We start from the raw sequence: 21,122 nt of genomic DNA, 5'->3' as shown, positions 1-21,122 counted from the left end.
AATACTACTGGTGACTTTAAGGTGAATGTTACCTACTTTGCATGTTTGCCAACTAATCTTTAAAGGCGCAAATCTCACACTGAGTACCATACTCGGGATTTACAAGATCCACATGCAGTATCTGGACGACTCCTCCAGAGGTCACAAATCACACCACAGTACTATCAGCAGCCTGGCCGCTGAGAGCCTGGGAGGAAAGGCCTTCTCCCTCTTCTCTGCCCTCAGCCCCCTGTGGTTTCCTTGGGCTTTCCTGTCTGCCTAGCAGACTTTGGGCTTGGCAGGAAGGAAGAAGAGAGACACTCAGCCTCAAGGTTTCTGGACTTAAGCTCCTCAGAATAGACTGGTCATTGGACAAATGGTAGCTCAACCTGGCTTCTAGATGGACACCCAGCCCTCTCGCTATACTTCCAGGTTGGCTGTGTTCAGTACAGTTTTTCAAATGACTTACTAATCCAAGGAATTCATGAGGCCACAACTCTAAGGAAAGAAAGCAGATGTAGAACTCAATTTCACCCTGCTTAGGAGATTAGTTTTATTAGATGGAATGAGATAAAACATGTTTTTGTAGATCAAGAGCAACCAAATGTTGGCAATTTTACATGATTCAAGCTGTCCTCGAGAATCTTTCAATTCTGGATTCTCTGCCTTCTCACCTGGCTTCAACCTATTCTTGATTTTCCTGGCCAGCTCCTCGGAATTTGCCTTCAAATTCCACTATCCGTCCTGAAGTCTGTTGAGTCCCCATTAAGTTCCTCCAGTTAACCCAACACCCATTTCATACACATTCACTGAATACCTCTGACCCAGGGACTGAGCAAACTGCTGCTGATACAAGGGCAGAGGGGGAAGTCTGTCCTAGCCTTTGAGTCCAGTGAGAATCGAAAACTTTAAAAACATATATTATCACTTTGGTGACAGAAGTATGTCCAAAGTGTCAAAATCAACTGTTAATCTAGTAGCATCATGCTTAGAGGAAGAAGTGAGGAAGGGTTCAAAAACAGAGTTGACATTTAGATTGTGCCTTGAAGTGTATGTAAGATTTCCTGAATGAACCAAGGGGAAGGTATTACAGGCGGTCAAGATACCCAAGGCTAGGGCTCAGGGGCCTGAAAGAAGACAGAATGTTCTAGGTAAGGATTGGTAAATTGGTAGGGCTCACTGATAGGGTGCAAGGAGGTGAGAGGACGTTGGTGTCAGAGCTCATGGGAGCTTGACATTTTCTTCCTTTATCATGTGGGTGAGCCGCAGAAATTTTTCTAATCAGGGAAGTAACGTGTTTTGAAATGTAATTTTGCAAAATTCAAGAAAGCCGGTTTTCCTTCAAAGATCTATGAGACTGGAAGGGAAGAATCAAACAAAATGAGTAGAATGACTAGGCTTTAAAAATTATCTTTATTGTTTTTTCCCACTGATTCAAGAAATACAGATTCATTTGAAGCAACTCCAAGATTATAGAAATATGCAACATAGAAACCAAATGCTCCTTGTGATCCAGTCTCCCAACTCAAACCGCTATTATGTCTCAAAGTACTGGTATAGAGTCCTTTAGACTTTCATTTCAATGTATAAACCACCATATTAGTAGAATTTTCACCATACCAGTAAATATAGAGCTATCTCATTTATTTTAAATGCCTGTGTAATATTCTGTTGCATTAATGTATTATAATTTATGGGATCAATTCTTATTTTGTGGGCAAATGAACTGTTTTCTATTTTTCATGATTATAAACAATGCTGAGACAAACACCTTTTTTTTTTTTTTTGAAAGATTTTATTTATTTTTAGAGAAAGGGGAAGTAATCGAGAAAGTGGAAGAAAAACATCTATGTGTGAGAGAAACATTGATTAGTTTCCTCTTGCACACCTGCAACTGGGACCTGGCCCACAACCCAGGCACATGACCTGATTAGGAATCGAACCAGCAGACAAACACCTTTTTACATAAACCTTTGCAAACCTGTGTTTCTGTAGGACACATTCTTAGAAAACGTTTATGGAATTAACATGAGGGAACAGTCATTTTTTATTTTAATATATATTATCAAGTTGTCATCATAAAGGTGTATCGACTTATAGCCCAACCATGTATGTGCGCCCCCATCTCTCTAAGGGAGGATGGGGTTTTATAGGCAGTCTGTTCTTACCAGAGAGATTGCAGAACCTGAAGACTCTTCATCCAGCTCTCTGAGTGTCTGTAGTCCACACAAATTAACATTAATAGTAGCTCGAAGATTTGCCCAAAAAAGTCCACATTTACGCCTATCCTTGGGCCATTCCAAGTATGCTTTCTCTTCCATGAGAGCTTTCAGCTTTGGATACCTCGTAGGAATGCAGTAGAGTGGAACAGGTTCCAGTAAGATAAGAATTATGCTATGAGAAATTTCATCAAGGAGAGTGTGGTGGGCAAAATAGAGTTCATAATGACACCACTCACTCTGGACAAAGTTGGGAGACAAAACCAAGATGGACTTATAGCTTTTCTCAATGCAGTTTAAGATATTTTCAGTAACTGCCTTATCAGGGTCAAAGTTTCCCTCAGGAAGGCAAATCAAGACAGAACCATCTTCTTTCTCTAGATGAGGGATCAATTCATATTTCACCCAGGCAGAATCATGTTCACTGTATGAAATAAACAAATGGAATTGGACATTTTTCTTGAGTTCCTGGGTTGTCTTCCTAACCCTGTGCCATGTCTGTGTCCATTGACCTAGCATCCTGAGATACCAGAGCAGATCAAAGTAGCGGCAGCAGAAGGCCACAGCCATCCCCATAGCTAGCATGATGACCACAATAGTAACAATCAACAGAGCTGTGTTGCAGGATAATTCAGGAAGGTAAACATCCTTTAACTGAGTCCCCTTTAGATTCAAAGGGTATTCACAGATGTATGAATCTGACCATCCAACCATCATGCCCTTTGAGTATTTTTCAAGCTGAATGAAATCTCTTAATTCACAAGTACACCAGAATGGATTTCTGCCTGCATTTAGAGTCTTAACTTTGTGGCAGCTCTGAAAAAAATCCAGGGAGGGGCTGAGAATTAAGTTCATTTGAATGTTTAGAACTGAAAGTTTTTTGAAATGACTGCACCCAGGAAGATCAGTTAGGAAATTAAATGCAAGATTTAGCTCTTGCAGAGACTTCAGATGAATAATCTCTTTAGGGACTGTTTGAATTTGGTTATTATTCAGGTCAAGTATTTGAATACTTGTGGGCAAGCACCTGAAAACAGAATCAGCAAATTTATTGAATGATAGATTCATGGTGATCAAGGTTTCTGGCCAAAAGCAATTTTCATTATTTTCATATTGTAACAGATTTTGGCTTAGATCTAAGAACTGCAAGGATGTGTTCTTAGCAAAGCAGCTCACTAAGGATATTGTCTCCAATTTGTTGCCCTTCAAAACGAGAGTTTTCAAATGAGGCAGTTGGATAGGGTTTCTGAATATTTCATCTGTTAAGATATTATTAGCAAAATTTAAATAGCGGAATCTTGTAGGATAAATAGGGAATAGCATGTGAGGCATCTGTGCATCTGATATTGTCAGGTTTTCTATATCCATTTTGGTAAAAAGCAAGTAGACACTTTCCTGTGGAATGTAAAAAATTCTGAAATGTACATGCTCCAATTTTATAGTTCTCATTACAGTATTTGAGTAGTCAAATGACTTGTGATCAAGATAAACCGTACCTCCAAAAGTCACATGTTCAATTTGAAAATATTCTACTGATGTATGCCAAACAAATTGAAAGATAAGGAGAAGGTCATCCCAAAGTAAATCAATGTTATTAAGTAACAGAATGGACGTCTTGGAATTCTCTAAAGTAAGATTCTTTTGAGTTTCATAACTTGCAAATTGGCTTTTGCCATCTATATTTACCATTTCTAATATTTTTGAAGTCTTGATTCCATCACGCAGAAGAACCCAGAAATTTGTGTTCGTTGGTAAGACAATGTGAAGTTTTGTTGTATTTAAGATGGGCAGGCTGCCTTCTTCATAATGAGAAAGAGTACTTAATCCTAAAAAAACAGTATTTAAATGCAAAGAAGCGATTTTCTGGAAATCTGATTTTTGTATTTTTGCCCCACTCAAGCCTAAGACTTCCAGGTGAGACATGTTGCTAATCTCCTCACAGACAGGCATGGTGTCAAAGTCATTGAAAGAAAGATCTAAATGTCTAAGACCTGCCAGTGAATACCACGTCACAGTCTTCAGTCTGTTATAAGACAGGTCTAAATATATTAACTCCTTGTTAAATTCAAAGGTCTTGATATCCAGCTCTTGGATTCTGTTATGGCACAGAATCAAAACTTTCAATTTAGAGACAGAACTAAAATCTGAACTCTGGAGTTCAAAAAGGAGGTTGTAGGATAAATCCAGTGTGGTTGTGGTTGGGGTCAAGTCTGCAGGAACCTTTCTTAGAGACATGTTGGAGCAGTTGGTAGTCAATTCCCTTTCTTCTGGCAGCTCTGAAACCCAGCCATGCACTGACATGACAATACCACAAAACACATACATGTTTCTGATATATCTCATTGTAATTCAGACAACTTTATCACTGGTTCTCTCACATGGATGATGAAGAGGAGTTCAAAATCCTAGAAAGATAGCAAATAATATTATATGGTTATGTGGTTTGTTAAATCCTGTAGGACTTTAAGTTTTTTTAATGACAATATATGACTATATTCACCAAGAGTTTGAAATGGGGTCCCAACATGTATAATGAGTCTTTGAACTTGACCCACAAGTTTGGCTCATAGATTTCCAAGCCAGTTACTGTGTCATATGTTCATCATGGAGGCAAGTCAGGATTCCCAAAAGGGAGAATATAATAGTTGGCAGAAGTGCCTCTCTCTTTGTTCGGCTTAGAAACTTTATTGCCAAAACACCCAATACCCCCTCTCACATTCCCTTTTGACATCCTGAAGGCTTTCAGAAAATCAAAAGTAATTTTTAGAAGAGATTTTTTAGAGCAAGTTAAGGGTCACAGCAAAATTGATGGGAAGGTACAGAGATTTTTTTCATATCCCCCGCCCCCACACATGCATAGCCTCCTTGGTTGTCAACACCCTCCACCAGAGTGATACATTCACTACAACTGATAGACCTACACGGACTCATCACAGTCGCCTGAAGTCCATAGTTTATGTTATGGTTCACTCTTGTACATTCTGTGAGTTTGGACAAATGTATGATGACATGTATCCATCATTATAGTATCACATAGAGCATTTTCACCACCCTAAAAAAATCCTCTGTGCTCTCTCTCTCTCTCTCTTACACTTACACACACACACACCCGTAGGCAACCACTGACATTTTATTGTCTCCATAGTTTTGTCATTTCCAGAATATATAGTTGAATCATACCATAGGCATCTTTTTCACATTGGCTTCTTTCACTTAGTTATCTGCACTTGTTCTCTCCATGTCTTTGCATGGCTTGATAGCTCTTTCTTTTTTCAGTGCTGAATAGAATTCCATTGTCCAGATATACCACAGTGTATTCGTTCACCTTCTAAAGGGCATCTTGATGACCTCAAAGTTTTGGCAGTTATGAATAAAACTGCTATAAACATCTGTGTGCAGGTTTGAGTGTGGACGTACATCCTCAATGAAAGTAATTTTTTTATCACCTAATACTGTAGGCCCCTAAATTACTGTTATGAGGTATTTCTCAATTTTTGCATTTATGGACATAGAGAGTTCCTGGAGCTAATATCTGCCTTTCAACAACACTTACCAATATACTTGGAAGGTCCAAAGCATAGAAATAAACAGAATGGTTTCTGTCCTTATGCCTTTATACATCTTCAGGTTGGTGCAAACGCAATCTGGATTACTGCCAAACAATAATGATAATGATAATAAAAATATTTTCCTCTTATTGGAGGCTTTCTATGTGCCAAGATATATACTGGACCCTTCATATATCATCTCACTTATTTATCACAAAACTCTGAGGGAGTACTATTTCTTGCATTTTACAAATGAGCAAACATATAGATGCAGAATTCTGAGGACTTTGAGAAGAGTCCAGCTTCAAGTTGTTTGATTAGACACAGAACAGAGGTGGTTGGAGAACTAAGATGTTCACAGTATTCATTATTCAAGACATTTATAAGTACCTACTTTGCAAAAAACTTTTCTAGGCTCTGAGGATATACCAGTGAATAGGACAGACAGAACTTCTGTTCCTACACAGCTTACATTCTAGTAAGGGATAAGAAAAGGGAGACTATAAGCAAAATAATATTTATATCTGAGGTGGTGATAAGAACTAGAAAGAAAAATAACTTTAAAGTAAGGGGGACAGAGAGCAACTGGAGGGTGATATTTTGTATAGGGCACTGAGAAAATGTCCCTCTGATATGGTGGCCTTCGTGTGGAGATCTAAAGGGAGTGAGGGAGCAAGCCACTTGTCTGGGGAAAGAAGTATTCGAGAGAGAGAGAGGGAAGTGCAAGTACCAATTCAAAGACCTGGGGGAGAGCATGCTTGGAAAACGTGGGGAGCTGCTAGATTGGAGTTGGGGGAGTGAATTGAAAGGTCAGTCAGATTTTGTAAGGACTCTGGATTTTCCTGTGGTTGAAATGAGAAATCAGTGGAGGAATTAGGACAGAAAGGTCACAGGTTCTAATGTACATTTTAAAGAGTCCTCTGCTTGTTGGGTGGAAATGACTGGAAGAGCACAAGTCTGACAGGAAAGATCCCCTGGGACACTATCGAGTAATTCATGCAAGAAAAGAGGAGGTGGGGGTGGGTGGTGAAAAGTGGTTAGATTGAAATATTAAATTAGTAAAGTCTTCGACTTTATGTCCTCCCACACCAGGCACTCGGAAAACACCAAGGGAAGGCAGTTAGCAGTGGTGTGAGTTTTCCTGCTTCAACTTGCATGTACTATCCCAAATCCCCTGACCCTTAGCCTAACCCTGGACTGGTTACTCCCATAGACAAGCAGGAGGAACAGCGGACCGTTGCTGTGAGAAGCTGTGTGTGTGTGTGTGTGTACATCCACGCACCCATGCAGGTGTCATGAGGGAGCCAAACTAGCAGAACTAACACAACAGGTCACCTAAACTATTACCTCCCTCTCATCTGGATTTTTCTTTCTCTGGAACCCAGTCAAATTTGAGTTTTTTATTTGTTGTTGTTGTTGTTGTTGAAGTGAAGAAATTCTAGAAAACATGTGGATAGTTCCCTAAGTAAGTTAAAAATGAAAATACTATATAAAACCATTGCACAGAAAGTAGGAAACTAGACACAGAAATGCTCAACCACCTAGTGGCATGACTGAAGAGAAAACTTTGATTTTGATATTCCTTGTCCGTTGTGTGCTCAGTGGAAAGAGGGCATGAAAGGCTCCAGGTGGGGATGGGATTGAGGAGATGGTAGCCTGGAACTGGCCTAGGGTTTTCACCTTCCCATTGAGATATTTCCTCCATTTTCATTTCTTCCAGTCCATCCAAGGCAGTCTTTGGTCATCTCCTTTTCATATAATATTTAATATGTTTTCTGACGATCAATATAAGAACAGTTATGAATATAAAAAGAGAGCCTCTAGGATGCAATTTTATGTCCATGGCAATTTTCCAGATTTCAGGAATCCAGCAAAATAAATTGGTTTCCGTACCATAATTTTAATCTATTACCCACATTTAAGAGGAACTGAGTGACTCATTCTGTCTGATGAATCTGGTAGCATCTCCACTCCACGTTGACTCTGTCATGCAAATGAGACAGTGGTCACGTGATGTCTTTGGGGGTAACAACAGCTAGCATTCACTGAGCTAAGTAATGCTAACTTTCTGTGGGTTGATCCTACAGCAGCCACCTTGTTAGCTAAGTGCTCTCACTAGGCACCCTTTACAGCTATGGAAGGTGGTGGTCACATCATTGCCTCACAGTCACAGAGTTAATACAGTGAGTCCAGAGCCTGGGCTCTTAGCCACTCTAGGGCGGTCAAGGTAAGTTTGTTTTCAGAATGTATTATACTACATTAATCACAATGAAATTATATCTCAATAGGTTGTATTGATTCTTTAAAGTTTCCTAATACACCGTCCAAGGAACTTAATGAATAAGTCTGCAAATGTCACCCAACTGAGGTTTTATGTCAATTACTTACAAGGACATGGATTGAGCCAATTCGTTGAGCACTGTCTTGTTTAAGCCACTGTATTTTGTCACAGCAGCCAGCTGATGTCCTAAGTAACGTACTATCACAGTTAAAATAAAACCCAAACCTCTAATACCAGACTACAACACCTCCACGAGCTGCTCTTGCTTCCTTCTTGGACCTCACTTCATACTACCCTTCTCCTGTCCTCTGCACTCCAGTCGTACTGGCCCCTCTTTTGTTCTTTGGCTACACCACGCTTGCTCCAGCCTGAGAGCCTTGACACTAGCCTTTCCACTATGGTTGGCATGTTCTTCCCCCGGTCCTTCGTTGGTTAGATTTTTCTTGTCATTTAGGTCTTGGCTAAAAATTTATCCCCTCTAAGAGATCTGATTTGACCACCTAATCTAAAGTGGCCAACTTGCTCTTAGCTCATATCATCTTATTTTATTCCTCTACAAAACACAGCACTTAATGCTATCTAAAACTTTTTTCATTTATTTGTTTATTGATTATCTCCCCAACCTCTCACACCCATGAGAGAAGAGAGCTGAAAGTGTTGTTCACTTCCATATCCCCAGCACATAGAATAGAGCTTGGCACATAGCACATGTTCAGTAAATACTTTTTAAAATGTATATATGAATGAATAAAGGATTTAAATTTTGTATTTTTAGCACAAGGTGGTACACAACATGCTCTCAAAAAATATGTTGAATGAATAAACTTGTGTTGTGAATTCCTGGTATGATGTAGTGCATGATGGTTCAAGAATGAGTTTAGTAATGGAAGGGCAGATAAAGTGCTTCCCAGACAAGGTAAAGCTAAAGGAGTTCATCATCACCAAGTCATTATTATATGAAATGTTAAAGGGATTTACTTAAGAAAAAGAAAATCAAAACTATGAATATTAAAATGATAAATTCACAACTATCAACAACTGAGTCTAAAAAATAAAAACAAAATCCAACTAAGCAAACCAGAATAGGAACAGAATAATAGGTATGGGGATCATTTGGAGGGTTATCAGCTGGGAAGGGGAAGAGGGAGAAATGGGGAAATGGTTCAGGGATTAAGAAGCATAATTGGATGGTACAAAATAGACAGGGGAAGTTAAGAATAGTATAGGAAAGAGTGAAGCCAAGGAACTTATATGCAGGACCCATGGACATGAACTAAGGGTGGGTGGGATTGCTGAAAGAAAGAGGGGTACTGGGCAGAGGGAAGAAAAGGGAAAAGAAATCGGGACAACTGTAACAACATAATCAATAAAATATACTTTAAAAAAAGGAATGAGTTTAATGTTAGGAATTGATTGATCTGTGTTCAAGTCCAATCTTAGCTACTCACTGGCTGTGTTAGCTTAAACCATCTATTTAACTGCTGAAAGGTTCCAATTTCTCATCTGTAAAGTATGTTTTGGGAAGAGACGTAAAAGAGATAATGTATATAAATCACTTGTTATCATTGCTAGCATATTACAAATGGTAGCACTTATCAGGGCCAAGATGAGGGTGATTTCAGGCACAAATTCTAAAAGACATCAAGAAACTCATTAATCAAGATAAATGATGTTTAATGAAATGTTTTTTAAATTAAAATTAATGTGGCAATTCATGATGAATAAAATATAAAAATTTTTCATAGAGACAGGATCCGTATTACTGATTTTTCCTTTTGTCTCCGGCCACAGAATGGTATGGCAGGACACTGGCAGTTACAGTCATTAAGCTGACCAAGCTGTTTTTAACATTATCATCTCACGAAATACTTCAGTCTGTGGTCACTTACTTTAAACTCCTAGATCTAAGAACTCTGGCCCTTGAAAAATGCCCAGATGCTCCTAATCATCCTCTACAGCAGCCACATGGCCACCTTTGGTCACTTTGGACTTTTGAAGGGAACTGAGCAAGAGCTACATTGAACAAAATCCATCAGATGTGCCCCTACGTTTAGGCATACAACACACATGCAGAACTTTTAAACTGTAAAAGAACTACAAATATGCTTTAAATGGCCAAACAACAGATGTCATTAACATGCATTACAGGAAAATTAAAGCGGGAGAAAACTCACCACAGTGTCTGGGACCAGGTTTAATCAGCAACCAGTGAAAGGAAACTCAAACCCCCAAGCATCTTCAAGACAATTCCTCAGATCAATAGCTCCAAGGTCATTCACTAGTCATTAATCCTCAGGGTAATGTAGGCAAAATATTAAATACTAAAAATCTGGATAAGGCTTCTTTATTCCCTCATACATGAGTTCAGATGGTCTCTTCTTTAGGACAGACCCATGCAACCCTCATTGCCTTTTCATGAGTGTCACATCAAACGAAGCTAACAGTTCTCACTCCCACGCTTGCAGTGGCTCCGTCTGTGCTGCAGGTGTGGGTGAATCACGGACCGGGCCAGAACTGGCTGTAGAAGTGATTGAATCAAGCTTTTCTGTGGCACTAAAACTCCTTTGCCCTCTACTGCATTCCTGTGGTATTACACGTTGCATAAAAATTGGTTATAATCTCAGAGCACTTTCTTTAAAAAATACAGTAAAATACAGATACATAAAAGTTATCATTTTAACCACTTGGGTAGCGCCACCAAGTACATTTCACGTTGTTGTGCTCCCATCCTCACCATCATCCATCTCCAGATCTTTTTCGTCTTCCCCAGCTGAAACTCTATACCCATTAAACAATGACTCCTGATTCCCACCCCCCCCCCAGCCTCTGGCAAACAATATTCCACTTTCTGTCTCTATAAATTTGACATTTCTCATTACCTCATATAAATAGAATCGTCCACTATTTTTCCTTTTGTAATTGTCTTATTTCATTTAGCATAATGTTTTTATGCCACATTGTAGCATGAAGGAAATCAGAATTTTCTTCTTTCTTAAGGCTGAATAATATTCCATTGTGTGTATGTACTTCCTGGTATTTATCCATTCACCCATCCATTGACATTTGAATTGTTTTCACCTTTTGGCTATTGTGAATAATGCTGCTATGAACGTAGGTGTATGAATGTCTGTTCAAGCCTCTGCTTTCAGTTCTTTTGGGAAAATACTTAGAAGTGGAGTTGCTGGGTCACATAGCAAGTCTACGTTTAATTTTTTGTAGACCTGCCATCCTGTTTCCCACAGCATCTTAGAGCACTTTGATGTTACCTCACTTTAAGGTTCAGAACAGTTACCTCACCCATCAGACTGGGTGGGATGACCAAGTGGTGCAGAGAAAGAATAGGAATGGTGCTTCCATAATTTTAGAAATCTGACTAGAAGAGGGTGGGAAAGGGTTAGAGTGAGGATTTGTCTTGGAATAAAGTGGTAAGATACGCATGGTATAATTTACGTAGACTGCAGAGTGCAGATCAGTTTTTTTCAAAGCAACACTTTTTGAGATTTTATTTATACTTAAAATTTAGTTGACAGTGCTGGAAACTACTAGTGAAGATGAATATTTCCAAACAGATTTGTCCATAGGCAGAAGGGTCAGTATTTATTTTTTGTTTTTTGTTTTTAATTATTTATTTATTTGTTTGTTTATTTACTTATTTTTAGAGAAGGCAAAGGAGAAAGAGAGGGAGAGAAACATCACTGTGTGGTTGCCTCTCACTCACTCCCCCAACTGGGGACCTGACGTGCAACCTAGTCATGTGCCCTGACTGGGAATCGAACCAGCGACACTTGGCTCACAGGCCGACGCCCAACCCACTGAGCCACAGCGGCCAGGGCAGAAGGGTCAGTTTTTAAATGAATGATAAAATTGGCTTATGTAACTGTGAAACTGGAGAGAGGTGCATTGTTACAACAAGAATCTTTTGCAATAATGTTTTTAAGTAAAAATGTAATAAGTCTATTTCTACATATATTTTAAGGGAAAATAATACCATGAAAACCTGTATAAAGAAAAACAATAAACAAAAATGGTCTGCTGCCCACGTAAACATATACAAACATGTCTACATACACATGGAAACAGGAGCCAGATACACACCCATCAGGAATGTTGGAGAGGGTACCCTAGCTTATCTGATGAACTAAGCTCTAAAATCCTTTTTATCTCAGAAATTCTCAAACCACTGTGGTCAGCACATTCACATTCAATATTGCCCTCTCAAGGAAAAATAATCACTTTGGATTTTTTATGTCCAAAAATATAATCTTTTTCCCAGAGCCCAACATGTTTAAGCACTTTACACTGTCAGTGAATGGAGACATTTTTTTTTACCTCTTTTTAAATGTATTTACCAAAACTGAGTTGAGCCAAGTTAGAAAGTAGTATTCTGTGTTATCATCATTATTACCACCTCAGCTTGCCTTTACTTCTTAAGTCAGGGAGAATCACATACAAGATACTGGCTAATCCTTGCAACGGACTACACAGAAGTTATATATAATTCCCTTTTGACAGATAATGAAACTAGATCAGCGAGAACAGGAAACTTGCTAAGGTCACTATCCAGTAAGACATGGAGTTCAGATTCAAAACCAAGTCTGTCTGGATCCAAAGCCCACAATGTTTTACCACTCCAGGTACCCAAGGGCTTATGTACTATTCTCCCCATCTTCACTTATAATTTCTAAACTTTTTAAATCCTTGTTTGCAATTAGTGATAAGACTAGGAAGCTCAGAATCATGTGTTGATGACTTTGAAATGCATTTTTTTTATTCCTGTCAAAAATCTTTCCTCTTCCCTTTTTTCTGTTTCTATGTCTTTTCTTTTCTTTTTTTTTTTTTTCTTTCTCTCTTCTTACTCTGGGCTTTAGAGATATCTGTAATGATAATTCTCTCTCTCTCTCTCTCTCTCTCTCTCTCTCCTCCCCCCCCCCAGACACACACACACACACACACACACACACACTTTCCCCTTATGCCTTTCCCTGATTTCATAATTCTGCCTGCCACATTTCTTCCTCATACCATTGCTATGAGCCTTGGGTTACCACAAGTGGACAAAGACTTATTTTAAAGACACTACAGGAAGCAATGGTGCAGCACAGCAGCGCACTGCCAGTCCTCACAGAGCCCTGAAACAATGGTAGCCTGGGACAGTGCCTACCACCTGGCCTTCTTGTTGTACCCTCCAAAGTGGGCAGCAGCTAGTCTCCATTCTGGTTATGATCTGACTTCTCTTTGGCTCTTCCTCCTTCTCAATCTGCTTCTCTTTCTACTCTTAGCTTCTTTTGGTGGCTGCCTTTGCTTCTACAGCCTTTTCTCAGTGTTGGCTTATGGGTAGAGCAGAGGCTTGTCCTCAGGACATTTCCCCCAAGATAAGAAATCGGATTGGGTCCTTGTCTCACTAACCAAACTGGAGCATCCCTACTGGGCTCAGGACCCATGGACTACCGGAGAGTCTTCTGGCCTATTTTATGTCTTGCCTTTAATAAGGTGCAGGTCCCTGATCCAGGCAGGTGGGAAAGTCACACAACTCCAGGCTGCCTGCTGCGTGGAAGAGAGGGCCTGAGGTACTTTCTCCCCCAGCCACTGCAAGCCAGCTCACAGTTTAGTGTGAAGCATGTGCTCATTGAGTAAAGCTCCTCTGGTTCTATTATAAATATCAGTAAGAGAAAATAGTGGCACAGGTTATTTTTCTGAATTATATTTTTGAAAATAAATAAAAGATAACAAAATTTTCACGTGGTTAGGAAATTAAAATAGTTTTACTACACTTGATGAGTATAAGGAGGGGAGAAAAATTTAGTTTGAACAAATAAATTAAATCATTTTGAATATGTAATGCGACATAATGAAAGACTGCAGAGGTTTGGTAAATACTACATAATTATCAAGAACTAGAGCAGCACTGTCTATAGAATACAGAAATAATGCAAGCCACATGAGTAACTTTAAAATACCTAGTAACCATATTAAAACATGCAAAAAGAAATAGGTGAGATTGATTTTAATAATATTCTGTTTCAGTTAATCTGTACAAAATCTTCATTTTACTTATTTAATCCATATCCGTTACATAAAATATTTACGTGTATTCAATATAAAAACTATTAAGATATTTTACATTCTTCTTTCATATAATGTCTTAGAAATCTTGCATGTGTTACCGCACAATTCAGACTTACCATATTTCAAGTGCTCAGTAGCCACATAAGGCTAATGGCTATCATGTTGGACAGATAGAGCTAGAGCCTTAAGTTAATAAATGACCATCCTACAATTAGCCAACAAACTTGAACTCTAATTCACCCACAAAATTTTCCCCAGTGATGCCAAATGTTAATCTCTCTCATTTCCTTACCACTCCTGATTCCAGCTCCTGCGCCCTTTGTTAACTGAACCTGCTCACTTTGTGAATGATCGTGCTGTAGAGGCAATTATCAGGACCTGTGTCCTCAGAAATTATCCCAAAGGCTTTAGGGACAAGAAAGAAAAAATGTATATTATTAGAAGTGGAATGGAGGAGAGAAGAGGAAGGATAAACAAATAATAAAGAAAGATTAAAGAGGAAGAGAGAAAATGAAACGTTTTGAAATGCAAAAAGGATCGCAGATCAAAAAGAGAAAGTAAAAGCATAGGAGAAGAAAGGGGACCAAGAAGATGGAGAAAATTAGGATGAAAGGCAAGGAAGGGAGAGAAGAGGAATGGCAACAAAAGGAAGAAAAAATGTATAGGCTGTGGACTTGGGGGGGATTGCTGGGGGAGGGGGGAGCTGGGTGGAGGGGAGCAAGGGGGAGAAAATTGGAACTGTTGTAACAATATAATCAATAAAAAACATTAAAAAAATGTATAGGCTAAACAGGGAGTAGAAAAGGAAAAAGAAAAAAGGAAAGGAGAGAAAGTCTGGATTTCTCATGCAGGTGCCAATAACTTTACCAACAAAACTTTATTAACGAGTTGCTTGGTGTTTATCTTAGACTGAGTGAGAAACTTGATCCTTTAAGACACACCAGCATGAGGAATCTCCCTGGACGTCCTTGTTTGCCTCCAAGCCACATGCCATTGTTTAGACTCAATATGAAAAAGCTACCCACTGAATCATGCCTGTTTTGATATCTTCCAATACATCCGGTGGTCTGCTACCGCCAGCTCAGGGCAGCTCCTGAGAGCCAATTTTTAATTTTCAATAATTTTGTGAGCCAGTTGTTACAAAACAACCACTATTACAAATAAAATTACATATACATTCAATTAACTATATTAAAAACAAAAGTGGTAGGTACTCAAAACTCAGCACTTCCTAATTATTTTACTATTATTATGCTCTTGAGATTATTTCTGTCTATTGTATCTTTATGGTGGGAACACTATACAATGATACATTACTGGTGCAACTACTTCAAACTCCTCCTTTAGAGACATGGGCAACATTGACCACAGTAGAAGTATTTACACTATGAAATTGGTAAACACTGTAAATCAGGACTTTATTGTTTAGTTAATTTTTCTAGACTTATAGAAGTAATGGAGAAAATGTTAATTCTTTGTCATAGAGCCTTTTTTTTTTGAGGATCAATATTAAATACTCATTAACACACCAGCTATATCTGGTGTCATTTATATCTTTAAAAATGTATATCTCTAACTCAGCATTCACTTTTCTAAAGAGCTCTCTCCTACTTTTGGTTAAATGTTGTGCAGTGTTTCTATTATATGGCCTATGTAAATATTGGGGCACCACTCAGAACTACATTATGTACTATGGTTACACTCAATGATTACACTTCTCAGTTTTTCTCTAATTAATAATTGCTTTGTATTTTATTTTGTTTGTTTTCTCTGTGTCTATGATAATTTTCTCCCAATTCTCAACTATCTCTCAAGTCAACTTTTTTAAATGATCCTGCTCAGGTATGGACTGGATATTCTCTAGGATAGCTACAGAGCTGACACCCTCTGCCCATGAGTTACTGCCACCCTGAAAAGGCCTTGCTCCTCTCTGACAATAGCTCACCTGTTTCCTGGAAGGCATAGCATCTCCTCTCTTGGTTTTCACCTGCTGCAGGGGCACACATCCTCCAGTAGTTTCTGAAGAAAGTGTTTTGATTTCAATTTGAAGCTGGAACTTAAATGTCCTACCCCATATTTGAGCAATCGTTTGGCAGAATCTAAATTTCTAAGTAGCAAATAATTTTCCACACAATTTTGAATATATTGCTCTATTATTTTCTAGTTTCTAGTATTGTATTGAGAGGTGCAACACCATTCTGATTCTTTGTATGTGCTTTTCTCTGTGTGTAAGCTTTTAGGATCATTCTGCTTGGTGTTCTAAAATGTCAGGAGAAGGTACCTTGTACCATTAATTTTTCTGGACACAGTTAAGAGACTTAATCCTCAGTGGAATTTCTTTGTTTACTTTTTATTTTAGAGAGAAGGGAAAGGAAGGAGAAAGAGTGAGAGAGAAACATCGATTGGCTGCCTTCTGTATGTGCCCTAACTGAGGACTGAACCCAAAACCCTGCCCTGTCCCCTGACCAGGAATTGAACCAGCAACCTTTCGGCTTGTGGGCTGATGCCCAACCAACTCAGCCATGCCAGCCAGGCTTTGTTTCATTTATTTGATAATGTCTTGCCCTCCATTCTCTCTTTCTGGAACACCCATTAGATAGATGTGGACCTCCCAACTTAGGTTCTTATTTTTTCTCTTGCACTGACAATTTTTTGTTCCAGTTCTTTAGAAATTCCCTTAGCATATTTTCCGATCTTCGATTTCTTTGGGGGAGGGGACTGTCAGGCTTAAGTTCTAAGAAGTATCCTTAAGTTGTCTTGGAAGAGAGGGAAACACTCACAGCCCGCCTGAGACTGCATCACCACCACCGTGCAGCACTCCTGTTCCCTGACTCTCAAAGGCACAGTGCCTGGGACCTCATGGATTAACTTTGACAATAGATGTTTATTAAAGGTTGTCATCCTCTTGTGTGGGGGTGTTAACGTGGGGATTCAAAAAGCGACTGTGTCCTGGTGGGAGGATGAAGTCCATCAGAGAGCTCTGAAACGGCCAGGGAAGGCAGTGATGAGCTGTCCAAAGTGTTGGGCGGCCATGGGAATAAACAATTCAGAGAGAGAACATGACAGGTTATCAGGAAATTCAGCACACTGCTGAAATCCTCTGGAGGGACACGTTCACATAACCACATGGACTGGGGACTCAAATGGGTCTACCTGAAAATAAAAGAAAATGGTAACCCGCAGACTAGAAACTTTGGTGACACTCATGTGGCCTTCATTAGGTTGAAATTTTTCATGTGTTTCCTGCTTTGAACTGTCCCTCTCATGGATATTATTTCAGTTGAGATCTTAGTGCTTTTCTGTTTTAGGCAATTAGTTCTTTATATAAAAAAGGAAAATAGAATTTTGTCTGTGATATTTGCTACCAGTTTACTTCTCAATTAATCACTTCCTCATTTGCCATTTTGCAAGGGCAAATATCTGTTTGCTTGCTCATTCGCTTGTTTATTTTAACATAGAGCTGCTTCCAGTTTTATTTAGTAAAATTTTGTCTCTTTTCTGATTTTATTTAATCTTAGAAAGTCCAGGACAATCTATACTGAATGTGATTAGAAGCTCAGCTCCAGTCCCACACGTGGTGGCATAAGATAATGAAGATGATAATAATAATATGATAATAATAATAGTAACAGTAATAATGACATCGTCATTATCATCATAATAGCAAACATTTGTTTTTGTTTTGTGCCAGGCACTGTGTTATGCACATTACATATATTAACTCATTTAATTCTCTTAACAATGGTACAAGACTGGGTGGAAGTATGTGTGTTCCTCACCTCAATTGTAGGAAGAGAGACTTCAACAGAACCACGTAGAAAGCTTGCCATGTGAACTCTGCAGTTTGGGAGACATACTGACACTAGTCTTTAATTTATACCTGGAAATTTTAAGGTTTTGTCTAGCTACTCTAAGGTACATTTTGCAATTAATGAAATCTAGGTTTAGAAAGTTTAAGTAATTGTCCAAAGTCATTCACAAATAAGTGATGGAGCTAGAACTAAAACTCAGACTTCAGTATCAGAGACTGCATACTTACTCATCCTGCAATATTTCCTCTAATTTATCTGTGAAAACTTTATTTTCATTACTATATATTTGTCCATACTTTGTCCTGACCTCTTCATCGCCCAGCTTGAACTCTTTGAAAGGAGATTATACCAATACAATTTCAACTTCCTTCCAGCCTTCTTAAGACCACTTCCAAGATTGGATATTTATAAATATGATTAATATAACTTCTCAAAATCTTGAGTTTGTTAGGTAAACTTCATTTGACTTTATGCCTCCACTTAAGGATATTTTTTAGACTTGAAAATGGAATGAGTTGAACTCTGTCCCTCAAAATTTATTTGTTGAATTCTTAAACCCAATACCTAAGAATGTGACCTTTTGGAAATATAATTATTGTGGTTGTTATTAGTTATAATTAAGTCACTAGGATGACCTCTAATGCAATGACTGCTGTCCTTATAAAAAAGGGAAATTTGAAGACAGACAGGTATAGCAGGAAGATAATGTAAAGACATATAGGGAAAAACAGCCCTCCAATAAGCCAATGAGAAACAGATCTTCCCTTCCACTCAGAAGGAACCAACCCTGCCAACACCTTGAGATTGGACTTCTAGCCTCCAGAACTATCAGCCAATACATTTCTGTTGTTTTGGTTACTTAGGTGGCAGTACTTCAGTATATCAGTCCTATCAAACTAACACCCAGTAGTGCTGAGCAACTGAAACTTGGTTATGAAATCTTGACATTCAATACAGGAAGCACAATCATCCTAGAGAAAACAGGAAAATCCAGTTCTGTTTGCAACTTCCATTACAGAACAAGTGCTTTCATATATTTTTTATCATATACCTCATGGTTTTTAATTTTCTTTCCACTATTATTCATCATAGAACTTTAAATAATGACTTTTATATATTCCCAGATTTTAACTTCATAGCTTGAAATTCAAGATCCTTGACAATATAATCTTAATCTAACTTTCCATGCTTATGTCTCACTGTCATTTTTCATAAACTTCATGGTTCAGTCAAACTGGGACACCAACCCAGAATAGGCCTGGGTATTCCTGCCTTTTTCCTCTTCATCTCTCTATTTAGAATGGCCTTTCTATTCTTCATTACACACTGAAAAATCCAAAGTCAAAGTCTTCCTTCAAGGCCAAGTGGAAAAACTATTATTTCTAAGATTTTCTTCACTCAATCTAAGTGGTCTCTGAACTTCAGTTGTATGTTTTTGTTTCATTGATTTTTATTTTAGTTATCTGAATACATGCATACCCTCTGACTGGCCCTAAGTTTCTTAGGGCAAGAAGCAATATATATAGTTTCTCTTCCCAGAAGTGGAAACTGAGACAAGGGGTTTATGTGAAGATCATTTGTTTGTTTGAAGATATAATCTTAGGGCTTTAGAGTAAGGGAACTAAGAAGAATGAAACAAGAGAAAAGTTAAGCCGATCCAAGAGTGAGTTCTTGATCTGGTTACCCCTATGGGTAAGGCTCAGTCCTTTCAAGGAATCTTTGGGGAATGATGCAGATTATGCCTTGTTTTTTCCTTTTCTTTTCTTTCTTTCTTTTTCTTTCTTTCTTTCTTCCTTCCTTCCTTTCTTTCTTTCTTTCTTTTCTTTCTCTTTTTTTTTCTTTGTTGTTGTTGTGGACATTTTAAAAGAATTTAAATATAATTGACATATTATATTAGTTTCAGGGGTACAACATAATGATTTGATATATGTATATATTGTGAAATGATCACCACAATAAGGCTAGCTAAAATGCATCCCTGGACTATGACTCATTTTTTTACCCCCAAAATAAAAGAGAAGAATATCTAAATGGTCAAGGATCTCCTCGGGGGATATCTATGGCAATTCTAAGTTTGTGCATGTACCAGAACGGTTGAACAAGCTTTTAAAAACATCCTGTGCCATGGTATTAGTGAAGCCACATGGTATAAAGTGAGAGATATATGGGGCAGCTCTGACAAGGTACTGTCAGGCCACAATCAAAGGATAGACAGAATATTTGATGAGTATGAGAAATATCTGATAAAATAAATCTGGAAAAGTATCTGATAAAGCTTATTTCTTGCATTGCTTTAATCTGCCCATATCCTGTTTTAATAGTTCCCCCAAAACAGGGATGATATGTATAGAAGCAGTACACATTGACTACATTCTTCCTCTGATCTAAAGAGCAAAGGCTCTTGTGCATGCCAGGTCAGACAATTAGAGTCTCAGCAAGATCTCCAGCCACAGAAAACCAGACTCAGAATTTCCATTTGGCTTGTGATGTAACATACTCTTGATCTGGATTTCCTAGATGCATTCCCTAAGACAAGTATTCAACCACAAGTCATTTACTTCAGAGCTGATCCTAGAAAACACCCTTGGAGGAATGAGGATATGAGATAATAAAAAGAAACCCAATAAAAAAATGCTTTATCAAGTTGTTTTCTACCATGGAGAGTCAGAATTCTATCATACTGGGTAACTCAGGAACAGCATAAAGTACACCCCCAGATTTATCCCCCAAAATGGGCAAAAACGTTGGGATATTTATCTGCCAGTTCTCTTTGTGACATCGGTTAAAGGCTGCTTCCAAGGATAATCTCCAGCACTTCTGAAGTGCCAATTTTGTGGGCCATGTAAGTTCTCATGGCCAGAAAGAAAGCCCTTTAGGCAAAGCATCCCCAGCATTAACAATAAGCAGCTTTCAACATATAGAGCCAAATGCTGAATGGAAATGAAAAATGCACCAACAGCTATAGAAATCTGCTATACAAACCCATCTACAGGTATCAAAGGCATGGAGTTTTCTAACATTAACCCCAGGACACAGGAACATATATCACTGGAGTTGTTTGAACAGGTGCTTCTCTTGATCACATAATAAATTCAAAGAATTCAGTCCTAGCAAAGAAATAAGTGAATCCTTCATATGCTAGAAATTAACTCTTCATGTCAAAATTATATCATTTCATTCATTTTTATTACCATAAATAAATGGTAAACTGAAGCCT

General features: G+C 38.4%; 1 protein-coding gene across 2 annotated transcripts; it reads right to left on the bottom strand.

The window, feature by feature from the left end:
• Window positions 1-1,373: 1,373 nt before the first annotated feature.
• TLR10 (toll like receptor 10) lies at window positions 1,374-10,540 on the bottom strand. Of its 2 annotated transcripts, XM_090268193.1 has the most exons (3): window positions 10,202-10,540; window positions 5,752-5,850; window positions 1,374-4,603 (listed from the first exon to the last, which is right to left on the bottom strand). In XM_090268193.1, the coding sequence occupies exon 3, from the start codon at window positions 4,539-4,541 to the stop codon at window positions 2,127-2,129; it is 2,415 nt and encodes an 804-aa protein (XP_090124319.1). In that variant the 5' UTR covers window positions 4,542-4,603; window positions 5,752-5,850; window positions 10,202-10,540; the 3' UTR covers window positions 1,374-2,126. The 2 variants fall into 2 exon arrangements, with proteins under 2 accessions (XP_090124319.1, XP_090124320.1); XM_090268194.1 differs by lacking the exon at window positions 5,752-5,850.
• Between the last annotated feature and the right edge of the window lie 10,582 nt (window positions 10,541-21,122).

The sequence above is a fragment of the Furipterus horrens genome, unplaced genomic scaffold (assembly GCF_987537825.1).
Source record: "Furipterus horrens unplaced genomic scaffold, mFurHor1.1.pri manual_scaffold_2, whole genome shotgun sequence".
NCBI lineage: Eukaryota > Metazoa > Chordata > Mammalia > Chiroptera > Furipteridae > Furipterus > Furipterus horrens.
This window is presented reverse-complemented; position numbering and strand designations above follow the sequence as displayed.

What these genes read in the sequence shown, in the direction of transcription:
- TLR10 (XM_090268193.1), bottom strand. Translation starts at nt 4,541, where the DNA reads ATGAGATATATCAGAAACATGTATGTGTTTTGTGGTATTGTCATGTCA.